Source organism: Pristis pectinata, chromosome 4, assembly GCF_009764475.1.
Source record: "Pristis pectinata isolate sPriPec2 chromosome 4, sPriPec2.1.pri, whole genome shotgun sequence".
Lineage (NCBI taxonomy): Eukaryota > Metazoa > Chordata > Chondrichthyes > Rhinopristiformes > Pristidae > Pristis > Pristis pectinata.
The window spans coordinates 32,970,743-32,996,439 of record NC_067408.1 but is presented as its reverse complement, the minus strand read 5'-3'; the positions used below and the strand labels follow the sequence as shown (position 1 = coordinate 32,996,439).

At 41.4% G+C, this 25,697-nt stretch overlaps 1 protein-coding gene across 1 annotated transcript in view; it reads right to left on the bottom strand.

Moving 5' to 3' along the window:
- Positions 1-260: 260 nt before the first annotated feature.
- Positions 261-25,697, bottom strand: part of LOC127569950 (dnaJ homolog subfamily C member 18-like) — a 40,163-nt gene continuing 14,726 nt past the window's right edge. The window contains exons 4-9 of the mRNA XM_052015041.1: positions 25,232-25,417; positions 18,739-18,848; positions 5,881-5,990; positions 3,582-3,754; positions 2,269-2,401; positions 261-1,989 (exon numbers count right to left, since the gene is read on the bottom strand). Of these exons, the coding sequence (XP_051871001.1) occupies positions 2,277-2,401; positions 3,582-3,754; positions 5,881-5,990; positions 18,739-18,848; positions 25,232-25,417 (704 nt within the window). The 3' untranslated portion in view covers positions 261-1,989; positions 2,269-2,276. The remainder of the gene's footprint in view (positions 1,990-2,268; positions 2,402-3,581; positions 3,755-5,880; positions 5,991-18,738; positions 18,849-25,231; positions 25,418-25,697) is intronic.

The window sequence follows — 25,697 nt, the reverse complement described above, 5'->3', positions numbered from 1 at the left end:
TGAAGGTGCTTAATAAATTTTAAACAACACCTTTATAATTGACTGATATGGTACTGACAAGTAATCAGTACCATTGACATACATTGAGAATGGAATTGATAACACTGTTACAAAATTGTCTCTTTCCCACTATTTAGTTTCAGTAGAAAATTAGTACTTACACAATCCTATAACGCAGCACCTGGTTTGTTTGCCACATATCTTTGGAATACCTTATATTCACTCATCAAAATTTTAAAAAATGCTTATTGACAATGATACCCTTTAAAAAATAATTTTATTCAAGCATGTTCAAAGTTTCAGAGTTGTAAGATGATATACAGACTATTATTTGGTCTTCTCAAAGTACCACAGTAATTCAAATAAAAGCATTCTTTCTCATTTCATTATGTAAATTTTAAATGTTGTTACATGCCATGTTATAAACAATTCTGTGATTTGTCTTAATAAATGTCTAAATTAAATTAAATAAATTAAATAAATTAAATAAACACCAGTATGCACAATTCCTTCATTTAATTACAGACTTGGAACCACACTTGCATAATACTATATGTGGAAAAAGTAATGTTCTAACCTCACTGCTTGTGCAAATCTACACCCCCCCACCCCAAGATTTTAAAAAGTTAACTTCAATAATTTTGTTTTAAATGAGTAGAGTTCTTTATTTACTCAAAATCTCAATTATTCAGAAATTCTGCTTTATGAATTTACTCAGCAGTACAAAGCCAACGCACAGCATCGACAGCACTTCTGGAAATACGGAGGCAAAAAAATTGCCTGAACTATTGGTTCAGCAATTGTCATTTCAGCTCTAACTCGAGAAGTTTCACAGTATATCCATGCTATCTCCAAAAAAATGTGCAAAATAATAAAGTTTCAAAATGTTTATGATAAATAAAATGTTTACGGTATATTGACAATAGTTTTAGGAAAGCTAATACTAAGGAACCACAAGAATTATAAATTTATGTCATGGTGATGGTTATTTGGCCCATCAAGTCCACACCACCCCAAAAATAGAGCTACTTAGGTTAGTCCTCCTTCCCAGCTACAAGCCCGTTGTCATGTCAAAGCATTTCAGGTGCTCACCCAAGAACTTTCTACAACTGAAGTTGCAGGCACAGAATTAGAAGCATTAATTAAAATTATCCAGATTTAAATGCAAGGTAATGAAGATACCTTACCAGCACAATAAAATTCTGCTGAAAACACAAAATACTAAGGATGCTGGAACTCTAAACATTAAAGTGTTACGGACTAAGTTACTATTGGTGAATGTCCCTTTAAGATAGAGCATAGTGGTGTGTGTGTGGCGTGGTTACGACAACAGAAGATAAAGGACGTAATGACGTTTTGGGGGGAAGGGGGAGGGGGGGGGGACACCAGCCTGCTAGTCTCTATCGATGGATGAAGAACAGTAACTGTGTCTGTCACTACAATCCACGTATAGATTTTTGGAATAATCCAGTGGAGTCCACTTTGTTGTTAACCTGTAGAGGGAAACAGGTATTTGTGTGGACAGCCACTATTCGAGCGCCTTTCAGGGTGAGAAAGAAGCAGTGGAGTAGTCACTGCTGAGTAGACACTGAGGTGTCGTATGAGTTCCAAAGTGGAACATTTGGATTTCGTAATTACTCTCTATTTTCTCTCTACATCTACATTTCCTCTTCAGTCAACGGTGGTTGTTGAAGAAGCCTTTGCTCACGTTTCACCTTATGGCTTGCTGAACTGAACTTTAAGAACCATTCCTGGACTTGGAGTTTGGGAATTTGCCACACACACACACTTCGAGTTTAGTTTTTGGGGTTAATGTTTAAGATTTAACATTTTTACTTCTAACATTTTTACTTTTATTTTTCTCATTATCATAAGTAGTTATTAATAAAGTAGTTTTTTTACCACTTATACATGACTCGGTGTGTTTCTTTTGTTGCTGGTTCATAACAAAAGGAAAATGCTGGGCATGCTCAGAAGACTAGGTAGTATCTGTGGAGAAACAGTTAATATTTCAAGTCACCGTCCTTTCATCAGTGCTGCTTATTTCCGACAATATAGTATAACCTTCATGTAAAACTCTTAATAGTAGCTACTAAATCTAAATGTAACTTAGCAATAATACTGTCATGGCTTCTCCTTCAAAACTATGGATTGATAACACTTTGTAAGATGCCGTCAAGTTTAGGAAACCAGTATGTTTAGTTCTGGAATTAAACACAACAATTTTAGAACTTTGCTAATTTTAATCTAGGTATTATGTAAACCTACAATTAGTGTCATCCTTTCCTCTGTAGTTCAATAAGTCTGGACAATTTTTCACAATTCTCTGTCTTAAGAGATTCAGCCTTCTGCTTCAGTCGTTCGTCCCTGTACAATGTCGCCAAGTTCAGCAGATCAGTTTCTGTAAAAAAAAGCTCACATTTAAATGAATAGTGCTTATGGCACACGTAGATATAGAACAATTGAATCATGATCAAAATTTTCCATGCAGGATTAGAAAGATGCTGCCTGGAAAGCATTATCAATGCATATATGCTCAAATATAGAAGTGTATTTTGGCATGGATCAGAAGTTGTGCTCGAGCCAGAGTTCGCATCAGCACAATTCAATTTTGCTAACACAAAAATACTATGGATGCCGGAAACCTTACATCTTAACTGAAAATGCTGGACATGCCAAGAAGGCTAGGCAGTATCTGTAGAGAGACAGTTAACGTTTTTGGGTATCGTCCTTTCTTCAGATCTGCTTATTTCCAGCATTTTGTGTTTTAATATGCGTTTCTTTTTAAGGTAGCATAGGAAATCCTGAAACAGTAATTTGAAAAGTTTAATTGGAATTACAAAACCAAAGTTAAGTACTTCCCACAGGTCTACACAAGTGCTCTGTCATCAGTGGATGCAGAGACCAAAACAATGTACCGTATTATAAATGATCAACTTCTCCACTCTGCTATCGTAGCAAGATTCATTTGCTTAACTTACACTTTCCAGGCACAAAGAAAAAAAATGGAATCCCATGTAATGAAAGTTAGTTCCCCAGGGATGCAAGTTCCATCATTCCTTTTATGAAGTCAATGTAATCAAATACATGATGCAACCCAGCAACAATCCCTACACAAACTGATCAACTAATGCAAATATTTCATATTCGATATTTGTGCAAGATAAATATTTTACAATGATTGACAATTCAAAGAAGGCAATAGAAATCTACTGCATTAAAGAGCATCACAATTGATATCATTACTAATTAGTTACAACGAATCATGAAAACAGATATTCGTGGACCTGTATTTCTCCGAATGGTCAGCAAGCTCCCCCATGTGGTTGATCCCAATAAATACATATGCAGTTCTTGTCTGAAGATAATATGGAAAACACTGTAGTATAAAATACAGTCAGGCCTTCACCCACTAAATATATTCCCCCATGATCTTACAACTGAAAACACATGCAGCCAACAGGCTGACCAAGTGATCCTATTTTCAATGACATGACAATCTTTGGATTAAAAAAAATCTTTACAATACGAATTAAGGATTTCTTTAATTAGTGAACTGCAGCCTTTAACCGCACACTTACTTTGCTGTTTTTCCTTCCAGCAGCTCTTTTGAAGGTGATCAATATAGTCATTCTCAACACCAGTTTCCACATTTTGCAGTGCTTTGCCTCTGTACTCTTTCTCAAAGCCTTTGTCAACAAAATATGTTACTTTTAAATGTTCAGTTTCTCGAGACAGAATGTGGCCCAATGACCTGAATAATTGGAACACATGATTCGGTTAGCTTGCATGAAAAAAATGCATTTTGCTACATTTATTAAACTATCCTAGGGTATAAACTATACTTACTAATTCAAGAATCAATACATAAATACAATATTGCCACATTCCCTGATTATCCTGTTTATTTTTGTTATCCCCTGTTGAGACTTTTTGTAGCATTGGTATTTAATGTCTACATTGTAGCTTTATGGGCCATAACTGTTAGTTCTGCTAAATACAACAGCAGGAATAGTATTGGTTCATTATTGTCACTTGTACCGAGGTACAGTGAAAAACTTGTTCTGCATACCATTGGTACAGATCAATTCATGACACAGTGCCTTGAGGTAGTACAGGGTAAAAACAATAACAGAATACAGAGGAAGGTGTCAAGGCTGGAGAGGAAGTGCATTGCAGGTAGGCAATAAGGTGCAAGGTCATAACAAGGTAGATTGTGAGGTCAAGAGTCTATCTCATCGTATAAGGGACCTGTTCAATAGCCTTATAACAGCAGGATAGAAGCTGTCCTTGAGCCTGGTGGTATGTGCCCTCAGGCTCCTGTATCTTCTGCCTGATGGGAGAGGGGAGAAGAGAGAATGTCCCGGGTGGGTAGGGTCTTTGATTATGCTGGCTGCTTCACCAAGGCAGCCAGAGGTATAGACAGAGTCCATGGAGGGGAGGCTGGTTTTCGTGATGTGATGGGCTGTGTCCACAACTCTCTGCAGTTTCTTGTAGTCCTGGGTAGAGCAGTTGCCATACCAAGCTGTGATGCATCCAGACAGGATGCTTTCTATGGTGCATCGATAAAAGTTGGAGTGTGTCAAAGGGGACATGCCAAATGGATTTTTACAAACTGTTTATTCTTGGCCAAAATCTGTGGATTTTGTTTTTAAGGTCTGCATTTTGATGCAACTTTTTAATATCTCAGCGATAAACATATCTGCCAGTATGCAACTTCTAAAAAGCAGTTTTTAAGCATGTTATTTACATACCTAGCATTGCAATTAAAATGCAACTCTGCCATCTTGTGGCTGTACTACAACTACATAAAGCATACAGCATACATTGAGCTGGATTTTACTGATTGTTAGCTGGCAGTTCCCTTCCATTCACATCTCAGCTTAAACTCTGAGTTATACTTGTTCATGGTCAAAATAAAGCTTAAATTATCCTGAAAGTCAGGTGCCAACACTGCAGTGACTCGATGAGGAAATGGTGGAGAAGCAATTGGCATCTGGATGGGTTCACTAACCCCGTGGGGAGAAAGGTCTATGCAAGAAAGTCCTTTATTTATTTTAATTCATTTTAATGTTTTTAACTATTGTTTTTCAGGTAGACTATTTAATCTGTTTTTAAAATGTTTTTGATAACCAGAAACATTTAAATGTCAGAAAATGCCTTTGACAGGCGCCCATTACGTAGACTGCATTCGACCCTGTGTAAAAGGTAACTGGAAATATAAGGGTTAATAATGTACAGCTGTTATTGCTTCAACCATGGCGTGACTATAGTTATGAATGCAAGATGGGCAGATGCTTGGGTGAAACAAAGAAGTGCTTAAGGCATATCTTGTTTTGCTCAAGTTTGCTGTAAGCAACTGCCCAAGTACATGCAACTCCGCACGTAGGCATCTTTAAATTAAGTATAAAAGGAGGGACACAAACATATGTAAATCTTTGAGTGGGGATCAGTACAGAGCACGGGTTACACTGTTTACTCTGTGTCCCTCACTTCCACTAGTGTTAAATTAAAGCACTAATTGTACGGTCCTTGGTTCTGCAGTTGTCTACTTTATTACAGCGTGAGTCGACTTTCACACCTGGATACCATTAATCATCATTTTCTCTCAGCCACTCCAAAAGTACAATTTAGATAGAACCTGTTAAACCAGCTCAAACAATCAAGAGCTGTCATTAGGCAAAACTATCCATCTACATGAACAATTCAAGACATTTTGAATTACTTAGCAACTTCCAAAAAACATTGTGTATTTTCTTCAATATTTCTATTTTTTTAAAATATATATTTAGTTTCAAGTCTTCTCCCCCCATTTAGATGCAAAAATATCAAAATGATTACAGAAAAACTTGCACAATACAATTTCAAAAACAAACTTACGGTTTATAGTGAAGACTATAAGGAGGATTGGTCACCATCAGTTGGGCTACAAGTGACACCAGAACTAATATAAAGATTGGTAATAGCTGCACGAATGCTGAATAAGTACCCTGCAACATGTGAAAGGAGAAAATGGTCAAATAAAATGGCTCTTATCCACTTGAATCATGATAGGTACCATTTTCTCCCCCCAACTTTAATGTTTCTCAGCAACCAACTCCTTTGCTTATGAGGAGGAGGAGGCCATTCAGCCCATCACATCTGCTGCAGCATTCAATCCGCCATGACTGATTTTTACCTCCACACCATTTTCCTCAATTCCCTTGATATTTAAAAAATCTATTGATCTTTGTCTTGAATAAACTCAGCGACTAAGTTTTCACAGCTCCATTCTGTAGTGAACTCCACAAAATTGCCACCTAATGCGTGAAGACATTTCTCTTCACCTTTGTTTTGAATGACCGACCCATTATTTTGAGTCTGTGACCCCCTGGGTTTGAACACCACAGCCAGAGGGAAGACCAGCCCCACATCTCTGTCGACAGTGTACATTTTAATGAGTGCATGTTTGATCTGTTCATATTCTCATATGACAAACTCATTGTTCCAGAAATTAATCTTCACTCAATTTCCTCTACTAGAAGTATATTTTCCCCCCAAGATAAGGAGACCTCAATATTCCACCAAGGCTCGAGACCATTGGTGTAAAACACCTCTACTCATGTATTCAAATCCCCAGGCAATAAAGGCTGATACATTGTCTGCCTTCCTAATTGCTTGTGATCTTTATTATATTTTGTTTCTGATTTTCTGACAACATTGGAGGCTAATTGGCCCACCAAGACTATGCTGACTTTTAGAGCAATACTTTGAGTTGTACAGCCGAGAAATGGGCCCTTCGACCCACCAGGTCCATTCTGAATATTGTACTTATCTACACTAGTCCCATTTACTCACATTTGGTCTGTAGCCTTCTATGCCTTGGTGATTCAAGTCTTTTAGATGTTTCTTTAAAGTTATGAGAGTACCTGCCTCCACCACTACCTCAGGCAGTGCTTTCCAAATTCCAACCACTGTGTGAAAAATATTCCTGCTTAGATCCCTCTAAACTTCCTACTCCTCACTTTAGACTTGTACGTTCTTATTTTAGATGCTCCCACCAAGGGATTCTTACTATCTACTCTATTTATGCCCACTCAATTTTGTATACCTCTTTCAGGTCACGTCTCAGGTTCCTGCACTCCAGGGAAAACAAACCCAGTCTATCCTTATAACTGAAATGCTCCAATCCAGACAATCCTGGTGAATTTCCTCTTTTCTATAGCATGGTGAGCAGAACTGCACACAATACTCCAAGTGTGGCCTTAAAATGGTTTTCAAAAGTTGTAATAAGATGTCTCCATTCTTATATTCTTTATCATGGCTGATGAATCAGAATTATCACTGACAAATGTTATGAAATCTGTTGTTTTGTGGCAGCAGTATAGTGCAAGACAAAGACAAAAATTACTACAAGTTACAAAAATATACAGTGCAAAAGAGGAATAACAAGGTAGAGTTCAGGGGTTCATGGACCATTCAGAAATCTGATGGCGGAGGGGAAGCAGCTGTTTCTGAAACGTTGAGTGTAGATCTTCAGGCTCTTGTACCTCCTCCCCAATGGTAGTAGCGTGAAGAAGGCATGTCCTGGGTGGTGAAAAATACTATAATGCTGGAGGAACTCAGCAGGCCAAGAGGGCATGTCCTGGGTGGTGAAGGTCCTTAATGATGGATGCTGCCTTCTTGAGGCACCATCTCTTGAAGATGTCCTCGATGGCAGGGAGGGTTGTGCCCATGATGAAGCTGGCTGAGTCTACAGCCCTCTGCAGCCTCTTTCAATCCTGCACATTGGAGTCTCCATACCAGGCAGTGATGCAACCAATCAGAATGCTCTCCACCATACATTTGTATGCCTAGCGCACTCAGTGTATGGAGCATTGGAGAGAGAGAGACCTGATTGGTGCAGAGACCTACCTTCCCTATATAAGAGAGGCAGAGTCTAGAGGAGCAGTCGTCATCAGAGTGGTAAAGCTTTGGCTCAACAGACTTCAGCGAGAACAGGTAAGAGGTGATATTTATAGAGAGGGGGTAAGTTACTAGTTTATTTATTTTAGTAGCATTAGACAGTGCCATAGCAGTATGCATCTGGGATTAGTGTTATGCCTGGAGTGCCAGATGTGGGGACCCTGGGGGACTACCAGCCTCCCAGAGGACTACATCTGTGCAAAGTGCATTGATATGCGGCTCCTCAGGGATCACATTAGGGATCTGGAGCTGCAGCTCAATGATCTTCGGCTGATTAGGGAGAGTGAGGAGATAGACAGAAACTATAAAGAATTTGTAGAGAGTACCTCTGTGGCGGTCCCCCTCAAAAATCAGTATCTCATTTTAGATTCTGTTGAAGAGGATGACCTGACAGAGGAAGACCATGGAAACGGGACTTTGGCACTGTGCCTGGTGCTGTAGTCCAGCAGGCAAGGAGAAATGCAGTGGTTATTGGGGATTCTATAGTGAGGGGAACAGATAAGAGATTCTGCAAACCCGAGAACAATACTCGGATGGTGTGTTGCCTCCCTGGTGCCAGGGTAAGGGATATCTCGAACCGGGTCCAGAATATTCTGAGGGGAGAGGGTGATCAGCCAGAAGTCTTGGTACATGTAGGTACCAACGACATAGGTAGAAAAAGAGGAGGTCCTGAAGGAAGATTATAAGAAGCTAGGAAGAAGGTTGAGAAGCAGGACCTCCAGGGTAGTAATCTCAGGATTACTACCTGTACCACTTGCTAATGAAAGAAAGAATAGCAGGATCAGGCAGATGAATGTATGGCTGAGTAACTGGTGCATGGGGCAGGGCTTCAAATTCTTGGATCATTGGGACCTTTTTTGGGAGAGGTATGACCTATTCACAAAGGATGGGTTACACCTGAACTCCAAGGGGTCCAATATCCTGGAGGGAATGTTTAATATAGCTGTTGGGGAGGGTTTAAACTAATTTGGCAGGGGGGAAGGAAACCAGGATGTTAGGATAGAGGAAGGAGGTATATAGGAACAAGTCTAAGACAGTGTGCAGTGAAGATGGTAAGAAGGACAAGCAGGTGAAAAGTCAGGATAATTTGCTGAACAATAGAAATACAGCAAAATCGGTAGCAGATACTGGTCTAAATGTACTGTATTTAAATGCACGTAGCATTAGAAATAAAGTGGATGACCTAGTGGCACAGCTACGGATTAAAAAATATGACATTGTGGCAATCACCGAATCATGGCTTAATGACAGATGTGATTGGGAACTGAATGTCCAGGGGTACACAGTGTATAGGAAAGATAGGCAGAGGGGGTGGTGTGGCCCTGATGATTAGTAATGACATAAAATCAATAGAGAGAAGGGACATAGGGTCAGAAGAAGTGGAATCCTTATGGGTGCAGCTAAGAAATGGCAAGGGTAAAAGGACAATACTAGCAGTTATATATAGGCCCACTAACAACAGCTGGGATGTGGACTATTAGTTACAGTTAGAAATAGAAAAAGCGTGTCAGAGAGACAATGTCAAGATAATTATGGGGTATTTTAACATGAAGGTGGATTGGGAAAGCCAGGAAGGCAGTGGATCTCAGGAGAGCGAGTTTGTGGAATGTCTACAGGATGGCTTTTAGGAGCAACTTGTTGATAAGCCCACCAGGGGATCGGCTGTTTTGGATTGGGTGCTGTGTAACAAACCAGAGGTGATTAGGGAACTAAACGTAATGGAACCATTAGGAACTAGCGATCACAATGTGATTGAGTTCAGTTTCAAATCTGAAAAGGAGAAGCTGATATCAGGTGTATCAATATTTCAGTGGAACAAATTACAGTGGGAAGAGAGAGGAACGGGCCCAAATTGATTGGAAAAGTAAGCTAGTTGGAGGGACGGCAGAGCAGAAATGGATGAAATTCCTACAAGAAATAAGGAAAATGCAGAATGGATATATTCTGAGAAAAAAAGGTTATGAATGGAAAAATGGCACAAATGTGGATAGAGAGGTGAAGGCTAAAATAAAAGCAAAAGGGAGGGCACACAAGGAAGCAAAAATTCGTGGGAAAACAGAAGACTGGGAAACTTTTAAAAAGTTACAGAAAGAAACTAAGAAGGTCATTAGGAAAGAAAAGATGAATTATGAAAGGAAGTTGGCAGATAACATTCAAAAGGATACTAGGAGTTTTGTTTTAAATATATGAAGAGTAAAAGAGAGACACAGGTAGATATAGGACCAACTGAAAATGGTGCGGGAGAGATTATAATGGATAACAGAGAGATGGCAGAGGAACTAAATGAGTACTTTGCATCAGTCTTCACTGTGGAGGACATCAGCAATATACCTGATAGTCAGGGGTCTCAGGGGATAGAACTGAGTTCAGTCAAGATTATTAGAGAGAAGATGCTCAGGAAGCTAAATGGACTAAAGACAGATAAGTCTCCCGGACCAGATGAAATGCACCCTTGGGTTCTGAAGGAGGTGGCTTTAGAGATTGCAGAGGCATTGGTGATAATTTTCCAGGTATCAATAGACTGGCATGGTTCCAGAGGACTGGAGGGTCGCAAATGTAGTTCTGCTGTATAAGAAAGGTGGGAGGCAGCATAAAGGAAATTACAGACCTATTAGTCTGACATCGGTGGTGGGAAAGTTATTGGAATTGATCCTCAAGAATGATGTTATGCAATACCTAGAGGTGCAAGGTAAGATAGGTCCAAGCCAGCATGGTTTCATGAAGGGAAGATCCTGCCTGACCAACCTATTGGAATTTTTTTGAGGAAATCTCAGGTAGGGTGGATAAGGGAGAGGCTGTGGATGTTGTGTATTTAGACTTTCAAAAGGCCTTCGACAAGGTGCCGCACATGAGGTTGATTAATAAGGTGAGAGCTCATGGAATTACAAGTAGGATATTAGAATGGGTGGAGCATTGGCTGGTAGGCAGAAAGCAAAGGGTGGGAATAAAGGGATCCTGTTCTGGTTGGCTACCGGTTACCAGTGGTGTTCCGCAGGGGTCGGTGTTGGGGTCGCTTCTTTTTACATTGTACATCAATGATTTGGACCATGGAGTTAATGGTTTTGTGGCCAAGTTTGCAGATGACACCAAGATAGGTGGAAGAGTAGGGAGTATTGAAGAAGCAGGACGGCTGCAGAGAGACTTAGATAGTTTAGGAGTATGGGCAAAGAAATGGCAGTTGAGATTCAATGTTGAGAAATGTGTCGTTGTACACTTTGGAAAAAGAAACATACAGGCAGATTATTATCTAGATGGAGAGAAAATTCAAAGTACCAAAGTGCAAAGGGACTTGGGAGTCCTCGTGCAGGATACCCTAAAGGTTAACCACCAGGTTGGATCAGCGGTAAAAAAAAAGCAAATGCTATGTTGGCATTCATTTCCAGAGGTATAACGTATAAAAGTAAGGAAGTGTTGATGAGGCTCTATGGGGCACTGGTGAGGCCTCATTTGGAGTACTGTGTGCAGTTCTGGGCCCCTTATCTTAGGAAGGATGTACTGATGTTGGAGAGGGTTCAGAAAAGATTTATGAGGATGATTCCCGGAACGAAAGGGCTTATATACAATGAGCGTTTGTCGGCACTTGGACTGTACTCACTGGAGTACAGAAGAATGAGAGGGGACCTAAGAAACATTTAGAATCAAGTAGAGCCATTGGTGTGCCTTCTTTGTGATTGCATCAATGTGTTGGGGCCAAGAAGGATCCTCTGAGACGTTGACGCCCAAGAACTTGGAGCTGCTCACCTTTTCCACCGCTGACCCCTCAATGAAGACTGGTGCGTGTTCTCCCGGCTTTCACTTTCTGAAGTCCACAATCAATTCTTTGGTCTTGCTGACACTGAGTGCAAGGTTGTTGCTGCGACACCACTCAACCACCCGATCTACCTCACTCCTGTAAGCCTCCTTATTGCCATCTGAGATTCTGCCAAGCATCCCAAAGTCCTTCTTCATATACCTATGCTGCCACTTTCAGGGAACTGAGGACTTGTACCCTAAGGTCCCTCATTTCATCAATGCTCCCTAGGGCTCTACCATTTACTGTGCATGTCCTACCTTTATTTGACCTTCCAAAATGCATCACCCACTCCTTATCCCACTGGCCCTTATCACCCTCTCTTTCCCCTCCCCCAACCTCACATTCCTCCTACTGGTTCCCCTCCCTACCTCCTTTCCTTTATTCCATGGTCTACTGTCCTCTCCTATCAGATTCCATCTTCTTCAGCCCCTTGTCACTTCCACCTATCACTTCTCAGCTTCTGACATCATTCCCACTCTCCCCTTCCCTCACCTACCTATCATCCCCCTCTTACCCGCCAGCTCTTGATCCACCTTTTTATACTGGTTATCTCCCCTCTTTCTTTCCAATCCTGATGAAGAGTCATGACCCCAAACGTCAACTGTCCATTTCCCTCCATAAATGCAGCCTGACCTGCTGAGTTCCTCCAGCTCCCTAGTGTGTTGCTCCAGATTTCCAGCATCTGCAGTCTCATGTCCTCACTTCACACTTGCCATTGCACTGCCCAACTTGCTAGCTGATGAATACCACAAATTTTCCCATCAATCCCATCCCCTCACTTGCTCTCTCACATACTCATCAACTTCACCCTCATTCTCCTACCATCCACTACACTTGGACTGATTGAAAGTAGCCAATTACAACCTGAAAAAAAAGATGTCAAACTCGTCTACCCTTTCATAAATCCATGCTGATCTTGCCTATTCCCATTATTATTCTCCAACTGTATCATTCCCACTTCCTCAATAAAATTTCAGCATATTCTGCAATATGGATGTCATTCCAATGGGTCCAAAATTCCCCATTTTCTCTCCTAAAGAGTGGGGTTACATCTGCTACTTTCCAATCTGTGGGAATAATTCTCAACTCTATTGAAATATTGGAAGATGACAACCAAAGCATCTTCTGTCTTCATAGACACCTCCTTTAAAACCCAAGGTTGCAGCTCAATAGATCCTGAGCATTTGTTGCATTTCAGTCTCATTAATTTCTCCATTACCAGTTTTCTTTTCAAGTCATGTTAATTTATTTGAGCTCCTCTATTACTCCAGACCTGTAGTGTTCACTATTTCCAGGTTGTTTCCTGAATCCATGTTGACAGAAGACAACATTTTATCATTTCCTAGCCACTTCCTTACTCCCCAGGATAATACCCCATTTTTCAGTAAAGAACCCATATTAACTTTTGCTTTTATTTTCCATTTTTACATATCTATTGAAGCTCTAATATCTGTTTTTAAATTTCTCACTAGTCCACCCATGTATTTTACTTTCCGTTTCTTTTTCAATGCCTTGGTACTCCTTTCCCGAAAAAGGAAGTTTTCCTTTAGGCCATGTACCATATATTTAAATGTTAGTCATTGCTGGTTTTTTAGTCAGGATGCTATTGAGAACTTTGAGTCAATACATCAGGAGCAAACAAGTGCCCTGCATGAGTGGTGGAAGAAGTGCAACCTACCCACCTGTTTACCCTAAATGTGAAAAGACCTTGGTTTCTGACATCAGCCTCATTATCTACCTTAGACCCCCACCGAACCTTCCAACTGCCTTGAGAAACAAAGGACTGTAGATGCTGGAATCTAGATGAAAAACATGCTGCTGGAGGAACTCAGCAGGCCAGGCAGCACCCATGGAGAAAAGCAGGTGGTCAACATTTCGGGTCAAGACCCTTCTTCAGGATTGAAGATAGGTAAAGAGGAACCCCAATATATAGGAGGGATCTCTTTTGTCCACCTATCACTGCTCTGCTTTTCCCTCCTATATATTGGGCTTCCCCTTTTCCTATCTTCAATGTTGACCGCCTGCTTTTCTCCACGGATGCTGCCTGACCTGCTGAGCTCCTCCAGCATCATGTTTTTCTTCCAACCGCCTTGTTGTCGGCGTGGACAAGTTGGGCCGAAGAGCCTGCTTCCATGTTGTATGACTCATATTAAGGAGGAGTCATACAACATGGAAATATTTAGATTCCCCCATATTCCCTAATACTGATGTCAATCTAGCAGGTCCATAGTTCCCATTTTTAAATTTCCCCTCATATAAACCATCTCATCACCACCCCATGACTAACTTTAAAGCTTTACCCATAGAACTAGTTATTTGATTCATCTGGACAGTGGTCCCAGTCCTAATGCAGTGAAGTCTATCCCAATGGAAAGCACCTGCACCAATCCTTGAGCCACACATTCAATTCTCTAATCTTATTTACCCTATGCCAATTTGCACATGGCACCAATATTATAACCTATGTAGTTCATCTCATATTTCTTAAACTGAACCTACTTTGTCATTCAATGACATTGGATCCCACAAAGGACAAGATGATCTCTCCTCTCCGGTCCTGGAGGAGGTGTCCTTAATCACTGTGATCCTGGCCTCTAACTTCTCCACAAATTTGCTCTATGTCAAAGATTCTTTAATTAACACTTCCTTTTATTGATAATAGAAAAATAAATTATGCACTGGCTATTTGGAGTAGAGACCCTCATATAACTACACCGTTTACTCTCCTTTGTTTAAAAGGAAGTACTCACTAGCCAGTTCTTCTGCATTCAAAAAGCCAAATGATGTATTACAAAGGACTATCAGTTTTGCTCTTGGAAGTTCCAATATTCAAGCAGAAAAGCAAGTAAGGCAAATCCTACTATTGTAGTTAATATATTTGACCACAGATTTAAACGCACATATATCTGCAGAGGTTTGATTTACAACTTATGATCACAGGCACTTAACATGAAATTGATTTCAAAAAACTTCGGAGGCTTCGTGGGTTTCGCTTCGGAAGACTTTGGAGCAGATAAGTTTTTCTTTTTTATCTTTTTTTAAATAGGATTATAAGGGTTAGTTTTTAATAGGGTTGTTATTATTAGGGTTAGATTTTTATAAGGTTCTGTTTTAAGTGTTTTATAAGTTTTAATCGGGAGGAGTGGGGGCTGGACTGCGCAGGCGCGACGCAGGCAGTTTAAAAAGCAAACCGCCATATCCAGCGGGCAGCGTCGGAGCGGGCAGTGAAGTGAGAGGGAGCAGAGTGTTTTGGACTTTGGCTCAAGAGGCTTCAGTGTAAAGGAGCGAGGAAAGGTAGGTGACTTGAGGAAAGGAAAGGGTATGAGTGCAGTATCCTGTACTCAGTGTCAGATGCGAGAGTTCCCGGAGTCTCCCTGCCTCCGGGAGGGCTACGTCTGCTCCAGGTGTGTCGTGCTGCAGCTCCTGAGGGACCGTATTAGGGAACTGGAGATGCAGCTCAATGACCTACGTCTGGTCAGGGAGAATGAGGTGGTGATAGAAAGGAGTTGTAGGCAGGTGGTCACACCGGGGCCACGGGAGTCAGGCAAGTGGGTCACAGTCAGGAGGGGGAAGGGTAAGAATCAGGTACTAGAGAGTACCGGTGTGGCTGTACCCCTTGACAATAAGTATGCCTGCTTGAGTGCTGTTGGGGGAGACAGCCTACCTGGGGGAAGCAACAGTGGCAGTGTCTCTGGCACAGAACCAGCCCTGTGGCTCAGGAGGGTAGGGAAGGAGAGAGGAGGGCACTAGTGATGGGGGACTCTATAGTTAGGTGGGCAGACAAGCGATTCTGTGGATGCAGGAAAGAAACTCGGAAGGTAGTTTGCCTCCCAGGTGCCAGGGTCCGGGATGTTTCAGATCGCGTCCAAGATATCCTGAAGGGGGAGGGAGAACAGCCAGAGGTCGTGGTACATATTGGTACCAACGACATAGGTAGGGAAAGGAGTGAGGTCCTGAAAAAAGACTATAGAGAATTAGGAAGGAAGTTGAAAAGCAGGACCTCAAAGGTAGTAACTTCCGGGTTGCTGCCTGTGCTAAGTGACAGTGGGTATAGGAACAGAATGAGGAGGAGATTAAATGAGTGGCTGAGGGATTGGAGTAAGGAGCAGGGATTCAGATTTCTGGATCATTGGGGCTTGTTCAAAGAGGATGGGTTGCACTTGACTCCCAGGGGGACCAATATCCTGGTGGGGAGGTTTGCTAAGGCTACTGGGGAGGGTTTAAACGAGAATTGTTGGGGGGGGGGGGGGGGGGGGGGGGGTGGGATCCGAACTGGAGAGACTGAAGAGGTGTTTGGCTTTCAAGTAGAGAAAGCTAGTAGTAGGAATGATAGGCAGGTGATAGAGAAGGGACGTGCTCAGACAGGTTTGAGATGTGTCTATTTTAACACAAGGAGTATTGTGAACAAGGCAGATGAGCTTAGAGCTTGGATCAATACTTGGAGCTATAATGTGGTGGCCATTACAGAGACTTGGATGGCTCGGGGACTGGAATGGTTGCTTCAAGTGCCGGGTTTTAGGTGTTTCAGAAAGGACAGGGAGGGAGGTAAAAGAGGTGGGGGAGTGGCACTGTTGATCAGAGGTAGTGTCACGGCTGCGGAAAAGGTGGACGTCGTGGAGGGACTGTCTATGGAGTCTCTGTGGGTGGAGGTTAGGAACAGGAAGGGGTCAATTATTTTACTGGGTGTTTTATCATAGGCCGCCCAATAGTAACAGGGATATTGAGGAGCAGATAGGGAAGCAGATCCTAGAAAGGTGTGAGAATAACAGAGCTGTTGTGATGGGGGATTTTAATTTCCCAAACATCGACCGGCATCTCCAGACAGTGAGGGGTTTAGATGGGGAGGAGTTTGTTAAGTGTGTTCAGGAAGGATTCTTGACACAATATGTAGATAGGCCTACAAGAGGAGAGGCTGTGCTTGATTTGGTATTGGGAAATGAACCTGGTCAGGTGTCAGATCTCTCAGTGGGTGAACATTTTGGTGATAGTGATCATAATTCTATCTCCTTTACGTTAGCACCGGAGAGAGATAGGAACAGACAGACTAGAAAGGTGTTTACTTGGAGTAAAGGGAATTATGAGGCTCTCAGGCAGGAAATTGGAGATTAGATTGGGAACAGATGTTCTCAGGGAAAAGTACGGAAGAAATGTGGCAAATAGTCAGGGGATTATTTGTGTGGAGTTCTGCATAGGCATGTTCCAATGAGACAGGGGAGTCATGAGAGGATACAGGAACCGTGGTGTACAAAGGCTATAATAAATCTAGTCAAAAGGAAAAGAAAAGCTTACAAAAGGTACAGAGAGCTAGGTAATGTTAGAGATCTGGAAGAGTATAAGGTTAATAGGAAGGAGCTTAAGGAGGAGATTAGGAGAGCCAGAAGGGGGCATGAGAAGGCCTTGGCGGGCAGGATTAAGGAAAACCCCAAGGCATTCTACGGGTATGTGAAGAGCAAGAGGATAAGATGCAAAAGAATAGGGCCTATCAAGTGCAGTAGTGGGAAAGGGTGTATGGATCCGGAAGGAATGGCGGAGGTATTTAATGAATACTTCATGTCAGTATTCACTACGGAAAAAGATCTGAGGGATTGTAGTAGTGGGGACTTGCAGCAGGCTGAAAAGCTTAAGCATGTAGATATTAGGAAAGAGGAGGTGCTGAAACTTTTGGAAAGCATCAAGTTGGATAAGTCAGCGGGACCGGATGGGATGTACCCCAGACTGCTGTGGGAGGCGAAGGAAGAGATTGCGGAGCCTCTGACGATGATTTTTGCATCGTCGATGGAGATGGGAGAGGTTCCGAAAGATTGGAGGGTTGCAGATGTTATTCCCTTATTCAAGAAAGGGAGTAGGGATAGCCCAGGGAATTATAGACTGGTGAGTCTCACCTCTGGTTGGTAAGCTAATGGAAAAGATCCTGAGAGGCAGGATTTATGAACATTTGGAAAGGTATAATATGATTAGGAATAGTCAGTATGGCTTTGTCAAGGGCAGATCCTGCCTTACGAGCCTGACTGAATTTTTTGAGAATGTGACTAAACACATCAATGAAGGGAGAGCAGTAGATGTAGTGTATATGGATTTCAGCAAAGCGTTTGATGAGGTACCCCATGCAAGACTTATTGAGAAAATAAGGAGGCATGGGATCCAAGGGGGCATTGCAGTGTGGATTCAGAACCGGCTGGCCCACAGAAAGCAAAGAGTGGTTGTTGAAGGGTCGTATTCTGCGTGGAGGTCAATGACCAGTGGTGTACCTCAGGGATCTGTACTGGGACCCTTGCTCTTTGTGATTTTTATAAACGACCCGGTCAGACCACACTTGGAGTACTGTGCTCAGTTCTGGTTGCCTCACTGCAGGAAGGATGTGGAAGCCACTGAAAGGGTGCAGAGGAGATTTACTAGGATGCTGCCTGGAATGCGGCTCATGCCTTATGAAAGTAGGTTGAGGGAACTCAGCCTTTTCTCCTTGGAGCAACAGAGGATGAGGGGGGACCTGATAGAGGAAAAAAAGATGATGAGAGGTATTGATTGGGTAGATAGTCAGAGGCTTTTCCCCAGGGCTGAAATGGTGGCCACAAGAGGACATAGGTTTAAGGTGCTGGGGAGTAGGTATAGGGAAGATGTCAGGGGTAAGTTTTTTTTTACTCAGAGTGGTGAGTGTGTGGAATGGGCTGCTGGCAATGGTGGTGGAGGCAGATACGACAGGGTCTTTTAAGAGACTGTTGGATAGGTACATGGAGCTGAGAAAAATAGAGGGCTATGGGTAAGCCTAGTAATTTCTAGGGTAGGGACATGTTCGGAACAGCTTTGTGGGCCAAAGGGCCTGAATTGTGCTGTAGTTTTTCTATGTTTCTATAAGCTTTAATCTTCTTTGTCATGAATACAGTGCTTTCTCACCCAATTTGCAGATACAGAATCCATCTAAGAGGGATTAACAATACAAGCCACTTCTATTCTTGGTGCCGTTGAATTTCACCTATCCTACCTCCTGGAAATGTAAAACTTACCTGGATTCTGTTTTCCTGTTCTTCCTCTTCTGCCCTTTCATTCATATGTCGGCGCCGACGGTAAATATGGGTGTACGTTGCCCCTCCATTCGTGTATGCATGAATGTTACCTGATCAAAGCACATCACAGGATTTCCCATTAACTACTTCAAACAGATAATAAAATCCAACAGCTAAAGCTGATTCACATAACATATAAATAGTTTCACAATACATATTTACATATGAAATTTTTTTTAAATGAGAGCCACAAATTTTGAATTTGCATTTGATATACTCTATTTATTGGTGGCAGTCATTCACAAAAGGAACCAAACACCTTCCATTTATTAGTGTGCCTTCACTGCCTTCTAATTACCCAAAAGCATAATACAATTGAATTTTATGATCCAAGCTAGATGCCTCAGCACTCACATATGCCCTCATATTGCTGCTCCGATAATTTGAAGGTGGATTGAGAAAGCTTGCCAAGTTCCAATAAGTGAATACACTGTTTTATTTTACACACAAACAACAGCTGCGAAAACCAATGCCTATTTTTCTCCTCAAAAAACACAGGAGAGGTAAAGAACAAGTCACACATTTCACATTTCTGTAGGTTGACATGTTTTTGCCATCATCGTTCCTTAGGGTGCTTCTAATTATAAACACTAGCCTTCAAAATTTTTTAACCTCCAGCTACAGGTGCCAAATCTATAATTCACAGTCATGTGTAAAGAAAGAAGCAGATAAGTAGGCAGATTTTGCGAAGGTGCAAAAAAATAACAGGGTTGTTGTCATGGGTGACTTCAACTTTCTTAATATTAATTGGCACCTCCTTAGTGCAAAAGGTTTAGATGGGGCAGAATTTGTAAAGTGTGTACAGGAAGGATTCCTGACACAGTATGTAGACAATTATAATGGTATTAGGCAGGAACTTGGAAGCATAAATTGGGAACTGATGCTCTCTGGTAAATGCACTGCAAAAATGTGGAGATGGTTTAGGGACCACTTGCATGGGGTTCTAGATAGGTTTGTTCCACTGAGACAAAGAAAGGGTGGTAGGGTGAAGGAACCATGGTTAACAAGAGAGGTGGAAGGTTTAGTCAAGAGGAAAGAGGAAGCTTATTTAAGGTTTTGTAAGCAATAAATCAATCAGGGCTCAAGAGTTATAAGGTAGCCAGGAAGGAGCTTAAGGGACTTAGGAGAGCCAGAAGAGGGCATGAGAAGGCCTTGGCAAGTAGGGTTAGGGAAACACTAAGGCATTCTACACATGAGAGGAACAAGAGGACGACTAGGGTGAAGGCAAGACCGCTCAGGGATATGGGGGAACAATGTGTCTGGAGGCAAAGGAGGTAGGGGAGGACTTGAATTAATACTTTGCTTCAGTATCCACAGAGGAGAGCGACTTAGTTGAAGGGGAGGTTAGTGTAGAACAGACAAGTGCATTGGAGCATTTTGAGGTAAAGAAAGAAGCAGTGTTGGAGCTAATAAAAAGCATTAAGATAGATAAGTCCCCGGGGTCAGATAGGATATACCCCAGTGTACTATGGGAAACGAGGGCAGAGATTGCTGGAGCGTTAACAAAGATCTTTGTGTCCTCCCTGGCCACAGGAGTGGTACCAGAGGATTGGAGGATGCCAAATGTTTTCCATTGTTCAAGAAAGGTAAAGGGGATAATCCTGTAAATTGTAGACCAGTTAGTCTTACATCAGTGGTGTGCAAGCTATTGGAGAGGATACTTAGGGGCAAGATTTACAGCATTTGGAGACACATAGTCTTATAAGTGATAGCCAACATGGCTTTGTGAAGGGTAGGTCATGCCTCACGAGCCTAGTAGTTTTTCGAGGAAGTGACAAGACAGATTGACAAAGGTAGACCAGTGGATGTGGTATATATGGATTTTAGCAAGGTACTTGATTCGGAATTGGCTTGCCCACACAAGGCAGAGGGTGGATGTAGAAGGGGAGTATTCGACCTGGAGGTCGGTGACTAGTGGTGTTCCGCAAGGATCTGTTCTGGGACCCCTGCTTTTTGTGATTTTTAAAAATGGCTTGGATGAAGAAGTGGAAGGGTGGGTTGGTAAGTTTACAGATGATATGAAAGTTGGTGGTGTAGTAGATAGTGCAGAAGCTTGTCACAGGTCGCAATGGGATAGTGAAAGGATGCAGAGCTGGGCAGAGAAGTGGCAGATGGAGTTCAATCCGGAGAAGTATGAAGTGATACACTTTTGAAAACCTAACTTGAAGGTAGAGTACATGGTTACTGACAGGATTCTTAGCAGTGTGGAGGAACAGAGAGATCTTGGGGTTCTAGTACATAGATTTCTCAAAGTTGTTGTGCAAGTTGATAGGGTGGTTAAGAAGGCGTATGGTGTGCTGGCCTTCATTAGCCAGGGGATTGAGTTCAAGAGCAGAGAGGTGATGTTATAGCTCTGCAAGACCCTGATTGGACCACATCTCGAATATTGTGCTCAGTTCTGGTCGCCACACTATAGGAAGGATATGGAAGCTTTGGAGAAGGTGCAGAGGAGATTTACAAGAATGCTGCCTGGATTAGAGAACATCTCTTATGAGGAGAGGCTGAGCAAGTTAGGGCTTTTATCCTTGGAAAGATGGAGGAGGAGAGGAGAATTGACAGAGGTATATAAGATTATGAGAGGCAGAGACAGAGTGGACAGCCAACATCTTTTCCCCAGGGCGGTAATGGCCCATACTAGAGGTCACTCGTTTAAGGTGCATGGATGAAAGTTCAGGGGGATGTCAGAGGTAGGTTTTTTTTTTAAACAGAGAGTGGTGGGTGCCTGGAATACACTGCCAGGGGGGCGGGGGGGTGGAATGATACGATAGGGTCATTTTAGAGACCTTAGATAGGTACGTGGATGAAAGAAAAATAGAAGGTTATGGGAAGCGAAGTAGAGAGGGGGATAGATAGAATGTGGATGAGGTTTATATGGACACATCAATGATAGAGAAATGGGGGGCTATGCGGGAGGGAAGGGTTAGACAGATCTTGGAGCAGGATAAAATGTTGGCACAACATAGTGGGCTGAAGGGCCCATACTGTGCTGTACTGTTCTATGTTCTTCCAGATCTCCATAGATTCTGAAATAGTTCCAACGGACTGCAAAGGCAACCCACATCCAAGGAAAGAACAGAGGGAAATATCCTGTCAGTCTGAAATCAGCTGACAAGAAAATCCATTATTGAAGTGCTAAAAGAAATTAGAAAAATCATAATATCCTTAGATTTAACACAGTTAATGAAAGCAAAATCACATCTAACAAACCTAACACGAGGATACACAATAGAGGAATTACCAAGGTGGGGGAGGGATGCGGAAACTACTGGATGTGGTATAGCTGAATTTTCAAATTACATTCAATACAAAAGTAAGGGCTTTTTGGTAAAATGCAGAGTTAGAGGACTGGTTAAAGGGTAGAAAACATTAGCAATAAATGTGTCATTTTAGGGGTGGCAGGCTTTAATGTGGGGAGTTACAAGGATAATTACTAGGCCCTCAGTCTTTTTACACCCCCCCCCCCCAAATTTATATTAATGGGTAGGATGGGTCTGTACTCAAGTTTAAAACATTATAGTGGATTTCATTGAAAACTATAAGGTGTAACAGTGTGGATGCTGAAAGACAGTTTTCCCTGGATGGAGTGTCTAATACTAGGGGGCACAATATTGAGGTATGGGAGGCTGTTTATAAACTATGAAAAAGTTTCTTCACTCAGTACATTGTGAATTTTTGGGAATCTCTATCCCAATCACCATCTCCAACACTCAGATCAATTAATTTTTAAACTCTTAGAGGATGTAAAAAAACAGATTTGAGATCAAGTCATTAACATTGAATGAAGCAGCAGGCTGGAGGGATCATATTGCCAACACCTGTTCTTACTTTTGTTGACATCCTACCCTTTAAAACATTTTGATAATAGGCCTGTGATTTAAAAACCAGAAACTTCATCTATGTCAGGAGTCTGAAAAAAAGCTTCCTTTGTTGTCCTCGAAATAATTTGGTTCTATCCCACCTGGTAGGTTTAGAATGAGAACTGATAATCATAGTCTGTTTGTAACAGACGATAAATTATCTTTCTTTTACTCAATTAAATATAGAAATAAAACAAAACAGGTTTCTCAGGCTGTGCATCCTTGAGATAAATGGACTTTTCCTTCATGCTTAAATCCAAGCTCCGACAGTTAGCAGTCAGCATTTTGTAGGCTTGAAGTCCATCTACTCATAACTGGCCCAAAGATTAGAAAAAAAACAATGGCTCTAATCTTCACTAAATAGATTAATTCTTACTTTGATTATTACACAATTATTATTCACCTTGGGTGATTTCACATTAAATCTCAAATCCAAATTTCAATGTGTTATGAAATTGTACCATTTAAGAACACAAGCCTTCAATTCTTTAAAACAAAAATGTTAAAGCACAAGATAAAATATTGTTTAAAAGACACAAGAAAGAAGTACATAATTAAAGTCTGCTGAAAACAGTCAAGAGAACTAAATGGAATGGTGACCTATCAGCTCTGGTATCTGTGTTCACAGCCAGCCCAGAACACAACAGCTGCAAGAGCCTTTTGATAGTAAGTTAGGACTATTTCAAAACCAGTGAACCAGAACTTTACTTTGAAATTGCTGTTTTCTGCTGCCATTGATTAGTCTGTGGTAGCTTAGGCCACCAAACATGGAAGTTATAAAATCAATCTTAACAGGTCAAAAGCCACATAGATATTCAAGTAACCAAACTACAGATTCAGTCAAGGCACAATGCAGGCAAATTTCCCTTGTAGTTATCCACAGCACTGTAATAAAATATATCTTTTGAACTTTGAATTAGTACTTCCTGATAGGCATTTAATCATTCCACTTTTCAAAAAAAATCTTGTCATTAAGATGTCACACAGGGAAATTTATAGCACTTCTGAGTTTTGGTAAATCTCATACCTCACAAAACATTAAAAACATTTCCTACTGTCCATCTAGCTAAGGCTATTCTAACCATAATATAATTTCTGACTTTTACTTTGTGCTGCAGACTGTTTATGCAAATCTGGATGAGCAAATCTCATTTGTCCAAACACCGACTTTGGATTTTAGTCACTTAAAATCCAAAGATTGCCTGAACAAAGCAGGAATCTCCCTCTCCCTGGCTTCTTTCACAGAAGGCTACCCAGGTTAGTTTTATTTCCAAACTTGTTGCTTTAAACAAAGGAATGACTTCCATTCGCAAAGCAACTTTCATGAATGCAAGGTAACCTAAAGTACTTTACAGTCACTTCTATAATGTAGGAGTAACATAGACAATTTATACACAGAAAGGTCTCACAAACAACAAGATAATGATCAGAAAATGTTCTACAGCTATTAACTGAGGCATAAATTTTCATTAGGACACCTGAGAGAATTCACATCCACTTCAATCAAAACTAGCAGGAGTACCTCACCTGAAAAGAGGTACCTCTGTCAGAGCAGTCATTTCATGGGATTGCTTTACTACATTTCAAGTTCTTAAGGTAGGACATGAACTCTCAGTCCCACTGGTGCTCCCCAGAGTCACGTGCTCAGTCCCCTGCTCTACTCCCTGTACTTGCTCCCCATGTCACCAGCAACCTCACCTGGTCCCTTTACAGTGATCAAGAAAGTGCATCAGGGTATTTACTTTCTTAGACGTCTGAGAAGATTCGGCATGTCCACGAGGATTCTCTCGAACTTCTACAGATGGACTATAGAAAGTATCCTGATAGGTTGCATCTTGGCCTGGTATAGGAACTGCTCTGCTCTTGAACATCGGAACCTGCAAAGAGTTGTAAGCACAGCCCAGTCCATCAAAGAATTGTCACTTCCTTCCATCCAGTCCATCTTCACGGTGCGTTGCTTCAGGAAGGCTAGTGGTAACATCAAGGATGCCTGCCACCCTGGCCTTTCCCTTTTCTCTCTTCTACCTTCAGGGAGAAGATACAGAAGCTTGAAAGCCCGGACATCCAGACTTAAGAACAGCTTCTTCCCCACTGTTATCAGACTTCTAAACCAATCACCTCTTTCACACCCACTTCCCAATGGTGCTGGCATCTTCCTGTACTCTTAACTCTACCTCTCTCAGTTATTCCCTTATTGTCACTTTACCATTTCTTTTTGCACCACTTCAGATTGCACTACAATCTTTGCACTATTCACCAAACACCATTCTGTTGTTTTGCACTTGTCATTGTAGTTATTATTACCATGTATACTGTTTACCCTGTGAGCTTCATGCAAACAAGGAATTTCATTGCACCCTGGTGTGTATAATAATAAACTAATCTACTCTAAAAGCACAACTCACTGAGGCATGTTATTTTTGCAAGAATCTGAAAAAGGTAGCTACATTTTCACCTGGCTGACACCAACGGTTTTACAAAAGGTTTTATCAAGAGATTATATAATGCTCATTTAGCTTAGTCAGTATTATTATGAACAAGCTAATCTTTTTGCATGAGTGTATTATAATACCAACCTGTTGGGAATCTTCCACCAAAGAACATGTTGAATACATCTTCGGGTGTTATATCGGCTTCAAATTCTCTGTAATAGCTTGAACTGTTAGCGCAAGGACTGCGGATGGTTGTTGATTCTTCTCTACGTTGATCATATTGTTTCCGTTTTTCTGGATTGCTCAAAATGGCATACGCATTTCCTATGGCTTTAAACAAACATATCACTTCAGTTTTTAGTGTTCATGTCCTTATTTTGCCAATAGCTCATTTTCTTGACCACTGTACTAAACACTTACTCTAAATATTGAGAGTTTAATTAGACAACCAAAACATTAGACTGTACATTCAGATTAGCTAACATATCTTTAGTTATTAGTTCATCTTTGGAACACAAAAACCTCTTCCATCACTTAATGAGATTACAGCCAATTTATGATTTCACTCCACATACCTACATTTCCCCTTCATCCTTTAATACCTTTGGTT